Source organism: Eptatretus burgeri, chromosome 12 (assembly GCF_056783735.1).
Source record: "Eptatretus burgeri isolate ZD-2024b chromosome 12, Ebu_testis_v1, whole genome shotgun sequence".
Taxonomy (NCBI): domain Eukaryota; kingdom Metazoa; phylum Chordata; class Myxini; order Myxiniformes; family Myxinidae; genus Eptatretus; species Eptatretus burgeri.
In genome coordinates this window covers 26,182,878-26,198,044 of record NC_140972.1, presented here as the reverse complement: position 1 = coordinate 26,198,044, position 15,167 = coordinate 26,182,878, and the positions used below count along the sequence as shown (strand labels likewise).

The window sequence follows — 15,167 nt, the reverse complement described above, 5'->3', positions numbered from 1 at the left end:
GGGATAGAGGAGGCGTGACCAGGTACACGACTAAAAGTGATGTGTTTGGGTGTAAATAAATGATCACATGTTTTTCTCCCTTCCATAATCAGTTCTCTGTTGGGGGTCGAGCACCATATCAGGTGAACATTTTTCTGCTGGTTTTGCCACCAGACTCTCCATTTCCCCCTAGCGTCAAGATAGGCCCATCAAAAGTTGGACTCTTCGAGCACGTGCAAGCAAGAGGCTTGAATGTGATGACAGCTAACACAAAATATGGATGTATATGCCCCCTTTCGAAAATTACAATGACCTATCGTGGGAGGTAGCGAACAGCTTGTAAAATATCGAGCGAAACTGTGGCCTTGAGAATGATGATTAAAGCTACATGCCTGTAATTAAACTTTCCACGATGTCGCTGTTACAGCCTTGAGGGTGTAATGGTAAACTTCAGCTTACTGGGAGGAGTAGTTGGTTAAGGTCACACTTTCAACGGCACATCTATGTGTTTGGATACCACTAATTAACACTTGCTTTCTGGGCAGTAAGGACTAAGAAAGGACGTGTTGGGGGTGGGAGCGAGACTGCTGGTTTATCCTCGATTAACACGGCGAAGCAGCACCACACAAACAACTTTGTTGAACACTTGAACAAAATAATCCAAAAATATTTTACAATTTGTCAGCATGTCCACACGTCCCTCCACGGTTGGCTGTCTCATCAAGCTTAGAGGACTCAGGAATGAAAGGAAATGTGTTCAATGATAACTTTGCATCATGTGTTCCACAAATTATTTGTTGGATGATGATTTACCTGACTTGCCGAATCAATGACCAATGACCATGCCAACATCATCTCAGAGTTAAAGGATGTGAGCATTAAAACTCGCCAGGTTAAAGGTTCCAGTCCAGGCAAACATTGAAGCTTTTCGTCCAGGTCTACGTGCTCCATTGTGTTCCAGGGTTAGGTAGCCCGTCATAAACTATTTCTAATGAATGATCATTCCAGCAAATCTGGACAAACACCCCAGGATTGGAGGGACGCAAATACTTTATCTCACTAATTTTTTTTCAAAATCGGTTCACCTTCTCCTATTCGCAACTATAGACCAGTTTCCTGAATACGAGTCAACCTGTTAACCTTGTATCATGATCAGTCGATACATGTGGAAGAGATTGATCTGATATCTTGCGACAGTTGATTGATTGCTCGTCTGATTGAACGTGTGCTTCCGGTTGTCAAATTTGGACCGACATAATCTATTTTCTATTTGGACTTTAGGAAGGCCTTTGAGGGGCTGGCAGGATGGCTGGAGAGGTACGCAGGATCGCCACTAAGCTGTCAAGCCTGGGTTCGAATCCCGACGCAGCTATAAGCTGTCATCCCGGTGTTTCATCAATTTGAGTGCCGTCCCTCGGATGGTCGTTAGACTGGGCGTTCCATGTTGACAGCATTAGTTGGTGGACGTTAAATATCCCGAGCTTTATCGAAGGCAAGCTATCTCCGGCACCATTAACAAATTTCAAAATTCTTCCCACAACTCCTGCTGGGAAGGCACTGGCAAACCACCCAGCATGACGCTTGCCCAAGCAACTGCTTCGGCAGCACCGAGGCTCCATCACAGAATTTGGTGCATCAAGATCAGAGAAGGCCGTTGATGCAGTTTGCCATGAAGGACAGCTCTCAAAGTTTTTAAAATGATGGAGTAAAAAGATTGATATTTGATTGGATTGAGGCTTTATTAAGGTCGTCCACGCACGTAGTGGAAACGAGTTGTTCGAGCGGTGTCCTCCAGGGATCAATGTTGGTCCAGGACATGGAAACTCAGATTCATTGCTGAGAGACGTGTGGTCACGTCCATCCCGTAAACGTGTCCCTGTCACCTGTTCCATGAGCGGAGAGTTCCGGAAGCCAAAGAGCAGAAAGACTTGTGTTGGGGATTTCAATGTCGAACGACTTCACGACGAGTGCTCATGTGGCAGCTCTTGTGAAATAAAATAAATTAATAAATGTGACTTGGCATTGCGGACAAACTGACGTTGATTTGGATGTGGATAATCATCAAGTATAAGTTCAAATGATCATTTTTCGTATTCAGCCTTTAGCTGCTAGTTGCATCATTGCTTGGAGCGTGGCTGTGCCACTGATGCAGTGCCTCCCGTTTCCAGTAAGCTGGATACTCATTTTGCCGACCTGAAAGGAAGCGTAGCTGTGCCACTGATGCAGTGCCCCCGTTTCCAGTAAGCTGGATACTCATTTTTGCCGACCTGAAAGGAAGCGTAGCTGTGCCACTGATGCAGTGCCCTGTTTGCAGAAAGCCGCGTACTCATTTTTCCGACCTCAGAAGGAGGCATGGCTGAGTCAACCCACCTGGTGTTTAAACGACTCGACAGTCGCTTAAACTCAAGACCCAAAGATCTTAAGCCAGCCATCTTAACCATAAAGCCAACAAGAAGCTCAAAAAAAAAAAGTTGAAACTTTACTAATAGATAGTTCTTCCAGGTCAAGAGGACATGTCAGTCTCGCCTGGAGTCCGTGATTTTAAAATGAGTTGAAGATCAAGTAGAAAGGGTTCTTCCTGTTGTTCTTTCGGAGACTATATCTAGTGTTGGAATCTGTTGAAGAAAGGAGATTAAATTGCGATCTGACTGATACGTACAAATGTCTTCATGGTTCCAAAGCGTTGTTCCCGTGACCTTTTCTTGAGAGCTCGCTGACATTGAGAGGGTACTCGATGAACCTCATGACTCGAGCACGTGCAGAACAGACCCGAATGTGAGAAAGGATGTTTTGATGTTTTTTTTTTTTTTCACGAATCGCATCGTGGGACCCGTGGATTTGGCCTCTCGGATCACGCGGTGACTGCACCGGATCAACGAGACCGTGGAGGGCAAGCTGCTAATGGAGTAATGGACGTTCAAGTAGGTATAGCAAGTAAATACGAGTCTACCTGGTGGAGCGGTGGGTCTATCAAGTAAGGTGTTCGATTCCCGCAAAACACCCACGGATCACACATCACCCTGGCAGAGTGCAAATCCATTTCGGGTGTTCGCGATGCCCGGCGATGGAGCGATAACCATGAGATCAATGGAGGCGTTGTTTCGGTCTCTTGTGTGTGGATGAGTGGGAGGGGGTGGGGGGGGTGATGACAGGATGGCTGTTGTGGGTGAACTCGGGTCGAAGTGGGGGACACGGCGCGCCTGAGTGTGGGGTTTTCAGCGACGGTGAGAAAATAAATCGATCTTTTGAACGAAACCTCCACGAACGGTGCTTTGAGAAGCGGAGACGCGGAACGGAGGGTTAAACGTGTCCCGTAAAAATTCAGACAGAACCGTTGACGGCGAGGAGGAGGAGGAGTGGGGTCCACATGCCGAGCACAGCAAGACCCGGCCCACTCGCCGCCACCACCCTCCAAGGCTGACACAGCACTGTGACCCCCTTACTCCAGCGGGCTGTGCAGACCCCAACGGGCTGTGTAGACCCCAACGGGCTGTGCCGACCCCAGCAGGCTGTGTAGACCCCAGCGGGCTGTGCAGACCCCAACGGGCTGTGCCGACCCCAGCGGGCTGTGCCGACCCCAGCGGGCTGTGCCGACCCCAGCGGGCTGTGCAGACCCCAGCGGGCTGTGTAGACCCCAGCGGGCTGTGCCGACCCCAGCGGGCTGTGCCGACCCCAGCGGGCTGTGCCGACCCCAGCGGGCTGTGCCGACCCCAGCGGGCTGTGCCGACCCCAGCGGGTTGTGTAGACCCCAGCGGGCTGTGCAGACCCCAACGGGCTGTGCCGACCCCAGCGGGCTGTGCAGACCCCAGCGGGCTGTGTAGACCCCAGCGGGCTGTGCCGACCCCAGCGGGCTGTGCAGACCACAGCGGGCTGTGCTGACCCCTGCGGGCTGTGCAGACCCCAGCGGGCTGTGCCGACCCTCGCTTGGCAGCGAGCGATGACCAAGACGAGAGTGTTTTAAGAGTTGAGCTTTTCGACCGAAAACATCAAGACGAACTAAAAAACCCCAAACAAATGACTCTTTTCCACTGCATCTCGGGGCTCGGGGCTCGCCCGATTCGTCGGCCGTTTGAGGGGGCGGAGTTATTTTGAGGGACCGTGGCCGGTTTGCGGTGACGCGGTCGGGGAGACGTTGTCGTTGTTGCCGGACCGGGCAGGTATCAAACCATGAGGACTGTGACCCTGACCGGTTTCACAGAAGCGACATGGTGGAGCGTCCCGAGGGACGCGACCTCGGTGCGTTTTGCACCAATTCCGAGATGATTGCCGCGATAAGCGATGATGCCGACATCGATTGGTGGCCGCTGCACGCGTTTAATGGGTCCGGGAGAGAAAAACTAAATTGCCGTTAGGACGAACCTTGCGACGGAGTGTTTTTTCGCCCCTGTGCTAAGTCCCCACTTGCTCTTCGTGCCAGATGGGAGTGACAGATTGTTTCAGCTGCTTGGCGGGAAGGAGGAGGAGGGGAGGAGGAGGAGGAGGGGGACTTAAAGCACTAATTACCGTCCGCGCAGGCCGACATTTGCACGAAGTGGACGGAATTGGATCTGTTTGTCTACCGCCGGGCCCCACGTTACTTTGATTGACAGCCTCGGCCGGCGCTCGCGCAACGCGCCGCTTGATTGACGTGTGCGGCCTCGCGACCCGTAAGAATGGAGCTGGCTCCCAGGGCGCGCCGCGACGCGTCCCCATTGGTCCGCGCAGCGCTACCCCACGTGGGACGAACGCCGAGCTCGATGCCCATTGGCTGCGACGTTTCTCTTCGCCGAAAGACGATTGGTCGCGGATCGGTGCTGCTTCGCTCGTCGGTGCGTTGCGCTGTACGGGAGCGTGGACGCGCGTAGCGAGGCCGGTGTGGCCGCGACAGGGACTTCGTACGAGCGCCGACAGGTCTGAGGTAACAGGGGCGGTTAATCTTTGGACCGTCGGCCGCCGTTCGAATATCGGCGTCGCCAGTTTGTCCCGCGAACCTCGTGCCTCCAGTTGCGTGGAGCGGGCCCGTGGGAAGAGCGAGCCGCTCGCCTCACTCTGCGTGGCCTCGTCTTGTGTTCGAGATGCATCGCCGCGACCTCGCTCCGGAGAGCTTTTTGGCGGGAGCGTGATCCGGCGAGAAAGGGAGCTCCGTCGGAGGATCTATTCGGGGGGCTGGGGGGACGGCACGGAGGATTCGAGGAAGACCCCTTGGCGGAATCCCTGGAGTAGCGGGAACACCTTGAATCACCTCAGAGCATCGTGACTCGGACGATCTCCCCACCATTGGAAACATGTATCCGCAGGGCAGGCATCCTGTAAGTTTACACAACCGTCTGAGTGTCTGTCCGTCCATGTGAGTGAGTGTCTGTCCGTCCATGTGAGTGTGTGTCTGTCCGTCCATGTGAGTGAGTGTCTGTCCGTCCATGTGAGTGAGTGTCTGTCCGTCCATGTGAGTGAGTGTCTGTCCGTCCATGTGAGTGAGTGTCTGTCCGTCCATGTGAGTGAGTGTCTGTCCGTCCATGTGAGTGTGTGTCTGTCCGTCCATGTGAGTCAGTGTCTGTCCGTCCATGTGAGTGAGTGTCTGTCCGTCCATGTGAGTGAGTGTCTGTCCGTCCATGTGAGTGAGTGTCTGTCCGTCCATGTGAGTGAGTGTCTGTCCGTCCATCTGAGTGAGTGTCTGTCCGTCCATGTGTGTGTGTGTCTCTGACTGACGGTGTGTGTCGTCTCATGTCGCTTCATCTGTCCCCTCGTCGTCAAGGCCCCGCACCAGCCCGGACAGCCGTTCAAATTCACCGTGACCGAGTCCTGCGACCGGATCAAAGAGGAGTTTCAGTTCCTACAAGCGCAGTATCACAGGTATTGGCCGCGCTCGAACTTTTCCGACCGATTACCTTCGACGTACAACCGTCCACCTGCCTCGGTTACCTATCACTGTGTCCCGACCGTCCACCTGCCTCGGTTACCCATCACTGTGTCCCGACCGTTCACCTGCCTCGGTTACCCATCACTGTGTCCCGACCGTTCACCTGCCTCGGTTACCCATCACTGTGTCCCGACAGTCCACCTGCCTCGGTTACCTATTACTGTGTCCCGACCGTTCACCTGCCTCGGTTACCTATTACTGTGTCCCGACCGTTCACCTGCCTCGGTTACCTATCACTGTGTCCCGACCGTCCACCTGCCTCGGTTACCTGTCACTGTGTCCCGACAGTCCACCTGCCTCGGTTACCCGTCACTGTGTCCCGACCGTCCACCTGCCTCGGTTACCTATTACTGTGTCCCGACCGTTCACCTGCCTCGGTTACCTATTACTGTGTCCCGACCGTTCACCTGCCTCGGTTACCTATCACTGTGTCCCGACCGTCCACCTGCCTCGGTTACCTGTCACTGTGTCCCGACAGTCCACCTGCCTCGGTTACCTGTCACTGTGTCCTGACCGTCCACCTGCTTCAGTTACCTATCACTGTGTCCCGACCGTGTGGTCGTACCGCCGCGATCTTCGTCCACTCGTTTTGTTCAATCCAAAGGGGTCTGTCTCACCCCCTCCCGGTGCGGGTTATCCGGACCTTTTTTGTCCACACCCTCCCGCCCTGTCCGACTACTATGTTGTATCTTTTGTTTGCTAACTTCGATGTCAAGGTTCCGACAGTGATTTTGAAACTCGTTCTGACTCACGACGCGGCCGCCGAGACCTTTTGGGAAGATGTTTTCATTGAGCGATCGTCAGCCCCTTGACACGGTTGGCGGGATGTTGTGTTTACCCAAGATGTTGTGGAGTTGAAGCAGACGCAGTTACCCCCTCGCCCTCTCCCAAGCTCCTCTCCCACCAAGCAACCTCCCCTGTTACCCCCTATCCCTCACAAAGCAACCCTCCCCAGCCCCCCTTCCATTCTTCCCCACATGGGTAGCTGATAATTGATATGATCGATCTCTCACCCCTCTGATTCTTCAGCCTCAAACTCGAGTGTGAAAAGCTGGCGAGCGAGAAGACCGAGATGCAGCGACACTACGTCATGGTAAGGAAAACGGTGATACCCGGAAAGATGTCCGGGATAAATAATTCAGACACGGATATTGCGCTGCCTGTTTAAAAGTTTAATGAGCCTTTCGCTTCAGCACTCACTGTATGTGTGAAGTTCTGTCTCTCTCTGACTCTCTCTGTCTCTCTCTGACTCTCTCTCTCTGTCTCTCTCTCTGTCTCTCTCTCTTTGTCTCTGTCTCTGTCTCTGTCTCTGTCTCTGTCTCTGTCTCTCTCTCTCTCTTTGTCTCTCTCTCTTTGTCTCTCTCTCCTTGTCTCTCTCTCCTTGTCTCTCTCTCTCTGTCTCTCTCTCTCTGTCTCTCTCTGACTCTCTCTGTCCCTCTCTGACTCTCTCTCTCCCTCTCTGTCTCTCTCTCTGTCTCTCTCTCTTTGTCTCTGTCTCTGTCTCTGTCTCTGTCTCTGTCTCTGTCTCTGTCTCTCTCTCTCTTTGTCTCTCTCTCTCTTTGTCTCTCTCTTTGTCTCTCTCTCCTTGTCTCTCTCTCCTTGTCTCTCTCTCTTTGTCTCTCTCTCTTTGTCTCTCTCTCTCTTTGTCTCTCTCTTTGTCTCTCTCTTTGTCTCTGTCTCTCTGTCTGTCTGTCACTCTCTCTCTCTCTCTCTCTGTCTGTCTGTCTCTCTCCCACCATGTGGAAGCATGGATTACGGCAGGCAAGGTATACCTCGTGCTGGGGTCTTTACTCCCACCCTCGTGTAAATGGTTCTTGCTTTCCTTACCCACATTGTGGTGTGAAAGTTCACTTTGGCCAACTGTAAATTACTTTCATCCACAAAACACCTGTCATGGTTCAAAGAGAATAAAGTGCGAATACTGACCTGTGGCACTTGTATGTGGCATCTACATTACAGTACTCTTGTCCTGTATCTAGGCTGGCAGGATGGCCTCGACTCGAGATGTAGGCACACTCGCCTCTAAGCTGTCTAAGCTGGGTCAAAATCCCGACCCAACTACGGACTGTCAACCCAGTGTTTAGCAGGCAAGGCTAGTAGTCAGTGTGTGTGCCGTCCCTTGGATGGACGTTAAACTGGGCTTCCCTTCTGCCGGCATTAGTTGGTGGACGTTAAAGATCCCACTGTGTCCTTCGAGAATAATAGGTGACAGTCTTTAGAGCCTTTCAGGTTGGCATAAATGCTGTGACCCACGCTATCGCTGGCACTATGAACAAATTCCAAATTCCTCCCCTGTCTACTTTGTTTGAACATCAGGCCTGGCCAGCCGGTTCATGAAAGTCTTGGGTAAAAACTTCCCCCGGCGAACCCCACAACAACGTGGGAATAATTGTGGCCTTTAAAGAAAGAAGTCTTGTCTTGTATCCAACCCTACACCCCCACTCCCCCACCCCCCTCCCTGTGATTCTATCTGAGTTTTGCTCTGTGGATAAAGCCTTGCCCTTATCAGAGATCAAAGAATATACTTCATGATCATGAACAAGTCTCCCTCCCTCATCCGTTTTGGGATGGATGCAAGCTCACGTGTCCTAGATACACAATCAGACTTCACCAGCTTGCCCTCCCACACTCTAACATCTCAGCCCTACAGAGTCCCCCTCCCCCTCCTCTCCCCTGCTACCCCTCCTCCCCCCCGCCTAAAAGCAGCTGCCTGGGCCCCCTGGCCTTGCTCCGTCCACCGTTGAAAAGGCAGCCCTTTGTGATTCTTCACGCTTCATTGGCCACCCGTTCTCTTCACCGCTCTTCACCCTTTAATGCTCGCCTGCTCCCCTGCCCTTCTTTTGTGTCCGCAGTACTATGAAATGTCCTACGGATTGAACATTGAAATGCATAAGCAAGTGAGTTTCCACCACGAACCGGACTCGGTGGCTTAGCACGCACTCTTGTGGCCCGTCAATAATCGGACAAGCCTCGCTTTTTTTCTTCACAGCCACTGCTTTCGTGGTATCATATAGAATGCGTGACTGATGTGATGTGGGTGTTTCATCTTGGGATTCCTTTCCGTGTCGTGCAGTCTTTTGAGCCTTTCAAGTAGGCATAAATGCTGTGACCCACGCGTGTGTCATGGCATCGACGATTCGGGTCCAAAGATATTGAGGAAAAGGGGAACGAGTTCGGTTCTGCTTACCCACCCCACCCCCCACCCCCCACACCCCTTCCTCCCCAACCCACCGCCCCCTCCTCGGCAGCGCATTGTGTTGGTTTTGAGGCCTACCCGTGGGTTCCGGCCCTTGGTTATTCCCAGCCTGCCTTGGGAATGTGTTTTGTGACAAGTAGCGGGAATGGATGCTGCATGGGTTTCGAATATTTGTGGGCCGGTCTGGATCGGCTTTGCCTGTGATGCAAGGTTGGGCTCTTGCCGGTTGTAACCTGCCGTCAGCAGGTTTGAAGCTGAGAGACGCTTGAGGGCTTGCAAATAGATTGTATGTGAGCCTTGAGTTTTTGGGCTGTTCACAGACCGTCTAGCATGCCAGCGATAGACATCTGTTTGGGTACATGCTACTTGATCGATGCTTTTAAACTTTGCCCTGGGTGTGGGAGTGCCCGGAATACTCAATTTTATTTACAAACAAGTCTAAGCAGGCAGACATTGATGTATGACCTTTTTATTTTTATGAAGGTGGAGTTTGGGGGGGGGCTGGTGGTGGGAAGGCCAGAGGGTGCTTGTGGTTTGTGATACTTAAGTCAATAAGTAGATGAAACTACATTCTAAAGAGGTTTAAATTATTTATTTTTTAACATCAGGTTACAGAACTTTTAGATATTCAGGATAAGCGTGTTAACTTCAACAAAAGTCATTTGAGTTAAGAAGTGTTTAACTCAGGATGCAGAAGAGCCCTGGATTTAAAAAAAAAAAACTCTTGCTGCACATAATTTGCGATCCTATAACTGGTCCATTTGTTTAAGCTCTCAAGTCAGATGTTCCTTTAGCATTTTGAAAAGTCAATGACCACCTGCATTGTTTTTCTCCATTTCGTTAGATTTAGATAATAAAAAATAACTACAGCAATCCAACCACCTTGCTGTCACAGTGGCTTTTTATTCCCACACAGTTGCAGCAGGAACTTTGTGTTCCAGGTGTTGGTGGACCGTGCATTCAGGTGTTCACATAGCCAAGTTCCCTACTCCCACCCTCAAGCCATTTTCTGTCAAATATCTGAAGCGATCCTTGATCACTTAGTTTTGTTGGTTTAATCGATTTCCTTGTTTGTAAATATTCCTATAGGAGGCATTCCAGACCTTTCTGTCCATCTCCACACCTCCCCCCCCCCTTTCCTCTCTTCGAGGCAATCCTGTTGTGCAACACGTTGTCGTTTGCTTGACCATTGTTTGTGGTTTCCTTTGTGGCAACCTTACCTGCATTTATTAGTTTTTCCTCCCCATTCCTTCTCTCCTTAGTCTTTGCTTGGCTTGAGAAAAATACCAAGACTTTCAGAAAATAACTATGACCCGATGACAAAAAAAACGAAAACGTGCAACAAAAATTGACATCATCTCTGCACACCTTTTTAATAAAGTTTGCATGTAAACCATTCATAAAATGAAGACGTCGACAGATTATAATTAGACGAAAATCTCATACAAGCATCAAGCATTTCTTGATGGAAATTTCCTCCTCCATGAACCACCCTCGAAGGCTCTGTTGGGCGGAACAGGTGACCGTGTAATAATTTAGAGGTTGTGCTATAATTATCAGTCGTCGTTAATGTCAGTAAGTCCTCCCTTCTGGCAAATACCTTGGTTTCATTCGAATGATGAATCCAGCATTCGTATATTAGCACATTGTGAACGAAGTGAATGCCTTGATCACTCCCATGATACATATATGACTCATTCCTGGAGAATTTCAATGTGTCGCAAGTGGATGTTTCCTTACACGAGTGACTTGATCCGTGCGGTGGTGCGGCCATGCCTGCTGGGATGCAAATAGTTCCAAAATGCCTGGGTAAAATCGATGCCTCTTGTGCTGTGCTACCTTGTTACTTGCTCACATGGAGGTGGTGCCAGCATCGTCAACGACGGCCGCTCAGATCTGATCTGGATGGAGAAAATGAGCGTGAATTGTGATCGAAAGCTCACGCCTCTAAAGTGTAGAGAAATCCATTGTGCAAAGTGATTCGCTGTCTCAAAGCTTGTCAAATCAAAATGATGTCCTTGGGTTGTTTGCGATCATTTTCTAACCTGGAGTGCTGAAGCACATCTGTGGTGAGCTCAAAACTTGGCTTGAACATAAAGCGTGAAGGACATCTTCTTCTTCCTCATCTTCAACGGCTATGGAGTTGGCCAGGGAAGTTTTTTGCCCGAGTTTTTCACGAACCGGCCGGCTGGGCCTGACGCTCAAATAAATAGTTACCGGCAGGGATTTGGCCATGATGCCTGCGATAGCTTTCCTACTGTTCACGAAGGACACTGGGATCTTTATAATCCATCAACTAATGCCGGCAGACAGGACACCACCGTAATGTCCGTCCAAGAGATGGCACACACATTGTCATTCCTGCTGTGAAACATCAGGATGACATTTTATAGCTGGGCTGAGATTTGAAACCAGGTGAGACAGCTTAGAGATGAGTGTGTGTACCTGTAGACCATTCTAACAGCCATTATGAAAAGAATTCGATATGTGAACATATGTTTGTAGGTCTGTTGAAGGTGTTCAACTCGTTCATGTTTTGAGTCTGTATTATGAGCTTATTGAGAAACGAGAACACAAGTAGGCCTTCTTGTTAGTCTGGCCTACTTGTGTTCTTGTTACAAGATTCTTCTCGTGAATCAAAATCCCATTTGAGAACATTGAGAAAAAAAAAGTGGGCTAAATGCCATTCGTGGATTCCACAAGTTGTCACTTGCAGCATGTTTTTGATTTTCGTGCAGCCACGTGTCTGATTCTGGAAGTTTTTGAATGTTGTGGGTGGTGAGCCAACTGTGGTGAAAGGTGGACAGACGCAGTTTCTGGCACGTCTCTGCCATGCCACTCCAAATTCTTGCCACAAAATGTCCCAGGGCTCGAAACGAGTTTGATTTGAGATTCCTTTAATACGCTTATTTGCTTTTTTGCCCGCAGCTTAAAATGTTTTGAGCATTATTGTCAAAACCTCCTCCTCCCCCCGCCACCCCCCCCCCTCAACACTATTTCACGGTTTAGCAGTTCACTTTTCATCTGTCGTCGTCCTATTGCCAAATCGTCCTCGCCATGCAGCCATTTACAAGGCTGCTATTTTAACACGAGTTTGTGTTTAATCCTGAAGAGAGAAAGCATTGTTATCTTAACAAAGGACTTATCCGAGACTAAGCGTTAAAGCTAACCACACCCAGCAGTGTGAACACGAGCCAGCACAACACGGTGTACAAACTTTTGATAATCTTTTGTTGTCGAGCCTTCTATGGTTGTAGCTGTTGTGATACGAAAATACTTCCAAACCACCATGAAATATTTTTCAAAGCACTCAAATAAGGAAGCAGTTGTCCCTTTTTTGTGGTTTATCTTTGATCGTGTGTGTGTGTGTGTGTGTGTGTGTGTGTGTGTGTGTGTGTGTGTGTGTGTGTGTGTGTGTGTGTGTGTGTGTGTGTGTGTGTGTGTGTGTGTGTGTGTGTGTGTGTGTGTGTGTGTGTGTGTGTGTTTACATTTGTGAGAGATTTTTAAGATTGTATGATTTCGTGCACTGCCTGGATAGAAAATGGATGCAGATTTCTGATTCTTCACATGATGAAGGTTTTGCACGTTTCTAAAATTTCCAAGGGGTCTGGAAGCATTTGCATTAATGTATAATGGTTGTATTGGAATAGTGCGAAAACTGACCTCGGAATTCTCGATAAGTAACCACCTACATATTAAGTATGGAAGGGAGGCTGGAACTATTAAGTATGGAAATTAAGTAGGCTATTAAGTATGGAACCACCTACATATTAAGTATGGAAGGGTTTCATTTTGGGGGGGGGGGGGATGAAAATCTGATGAACTTCTGCTTCCTTCACAGACGGGGAGATTCATCCATCCCTCGGATGGACATTAAACAGGCGTCCCGTCTGCCGGCATTAATTGTTGGGCGTTGAAGATCACACAGTGTCCTTCACGAAGAGTAGATGAGCTATCGCTGGAAACCCTCGAAACAAATTCCAACTTCCTGCCCGAACCTCAGTCAAATGTCAGGCCTGACCAGCCGGTTCGTGAAAGACTTTGGCCGAGCTTCCCCAGGCCAACGCCGCAAGAACGTGAGCATAATTGTGGCCATTAAAGACGAAGACAATGATCAATCTTCACTTCGCGTCCTTGTGTTTGAAACGTACCGTTGAACAGCGAATGCAACTTGGCGAATCCCTCACAAATTTATCTTGAAGCAGCAATGCCTTGTTCACGACTGACTGTGAAACACAAGAGAAGTAGCATGCCATGCTTCAGCCAACTGTACACCGCACATGGCGACCCTCACGGAAACTACTTGGAAATTAACCGAAGTGGCATTTGTTGCTTCGTGGTGCACTTTCAACTTCATTTTGTTTCACATTTTATGGATGCGAAATGAAATTTCCTGTTTTTGATACTGATCCAATCTCTTAAAATTACCAAATTACAACCGAGAAACTTGATACTCATCAGATCGCTTGATTTTTGCGGTTGGTGTACCTTTAGGTGATTTGCTTTCGTTTGCACTTTCAGGTAAGTTGTTAAGAAGGATGAGGAATATATTGTAGGTCTTGAGTCGATGCTCGGTTTGAAGCTTATTGCAGAGAACAGCATTTTGCCCTCAATTCCTACATTGCAAGTCCAGGTCACTGGTGTTGAAACTGCCTAAATTCAGTCCTTGAGACGATTCAGTGATGTTAATTATACATTTGTCCCTCTCAAAAGACACGTTTTAGTTCGGCACAACAGAGGCATTCTGATTCAAGGGAAAACCACAGAGGAATGACGTTAATTACTTGAAGCCTTCCACTAGCAGATCGTTATTTCAAATTGGACTCAATTAAGGTGGATGGCAGGCTGTCTGTCGGCTCCTGTGGTGCATTGTTGGAGGGGTAGACACCTCACTGGCAGTGATCCTTCGGGAAGTAAGGCCGCAGAAGATTAGATGTACTTCTAATGACCTTTGAAGACCAATACTGAGAATGGAATAGACTATCAGGCCCAGGTCGCTAATGTGGGCTCGGAAGAGGATGGTTGAGGTGATTGAGGCCGACCTCTGTGATGAAGCATTGTCTCTGATCCTAGAATGTGTGCTGTGCATGAAATTCTGAATTTCATTCGTGCTGGTTGAGGTTGTAAGAGATAAATCAGCCCTCACTGATGTACTGCTCTGATGCTCCCACATTCTTGAACATCAAATGATGTACGGTATTTTAGTTTGTCCTTAATCTTCCCCCAGCTTCCTCCATTCTTCCTGTGATGCACACATCTCAAATGGTATAATAGACACTCGCAGGAACCAGCTGGATGCTGAAGCTTGAGCCTAATATTGTTTTCTTGACATTTAAAATTTTCAGGTAGAATAAGTACCTGTGTAGTGTATAGTCAAATCTGTGCCATTCAAGTATATGTTTATTGCACTGGTATTGCATTGCAGATTTATTTATTTTAATTTTTTACTACATTGTGTCGGGCTCACGGAAAAGGTTTTATATATGTTCCATGCAGGACAGAGATGTTGGACATTGGGGGAGTCTCACATGAATTACAACTCCATTATTGTAACTATTCCACGTCTACTAATTACTACTCAATGTGTGCTCTCCATTAAGGGCATTTGTGGAGAGTAAACAAATAAGAACAGCAAAAGGGGCACTTCTGTGTTTTTTTTTCTGTGTTATTGTCCCCCCCACCCCGGTGTTCCGACTTCGATGTCCATCGACACTCAAAATTTCAGCTTTATACGTCCCCCAGAAAGTACCGATCTTTAATATCAGTCAGTCAGTGGATAGAAAGCTATGTATATATATATATATATATATATATATATATATATATATATATATATATATATATATATATATATATATATATATATATATATATATATATATATGAGGCCCGGCAAGGAGGAGTGATGTAAGCGACATTTTTTTTAATCATATGATGATGATAGGCTCGGATGATAGGGGTAAAGTTAAAATAGTGCTTTATGGCATTAACTCTAAAATGGCCGATGTGGCCCTTGCATCACTCCTCCTCGTGGTGCTATATATATATATATATATATATATATATATATATATATATATATATATATATATATAT

General features: G+C 48.5%; 1 protein-coding gene across 20 annotated transcripts in view; it reads left to right on the top strand.

The window, feature by feature from the left end:
* Positions 1 to 4,519: 4,519 nt before the first annotated feature.
* Positions 4,520 to 15,167, top strand: part of LOC147015283 (transducin-like enhancer protein 4) — a 114,098-nt gene continuing 103,450 nt past the window's right edge. For 7 of the 20 annotated variants that reach the window (XM_085849889.1, XM_085849882.1, XM_085849881.1 and 4 more), the window contains exons 1-4: positions 4,522 to 5,267; positions 5,711 to 5,808; positions 6,905 to 6,968; positions 8,728 to 8,772. In XM_085849889.1, the coding sequence (XP_085706015.1) occupies positions 5,244 to 5,267; positions 5,711 to 5,808; positions 6,905 to 6,968; positions 8,728 to 8,772 (231 nt within the window). In that variant the 5' untranslated portion in view covers positions 4,522 to 5,243. Of the gene's footprint in view, positions 5,268 to 5,710; positions 5,809 to 6,904; positions 6,969 to 8,727; positions 8,773 to 15,167 lie in introns of all 20 variants that reach the window. The other 13 variants (XM_085849887.1, XM_085849885.1, XM_085849892.1 and 10 more) reach the window with 6 other exon arrangements.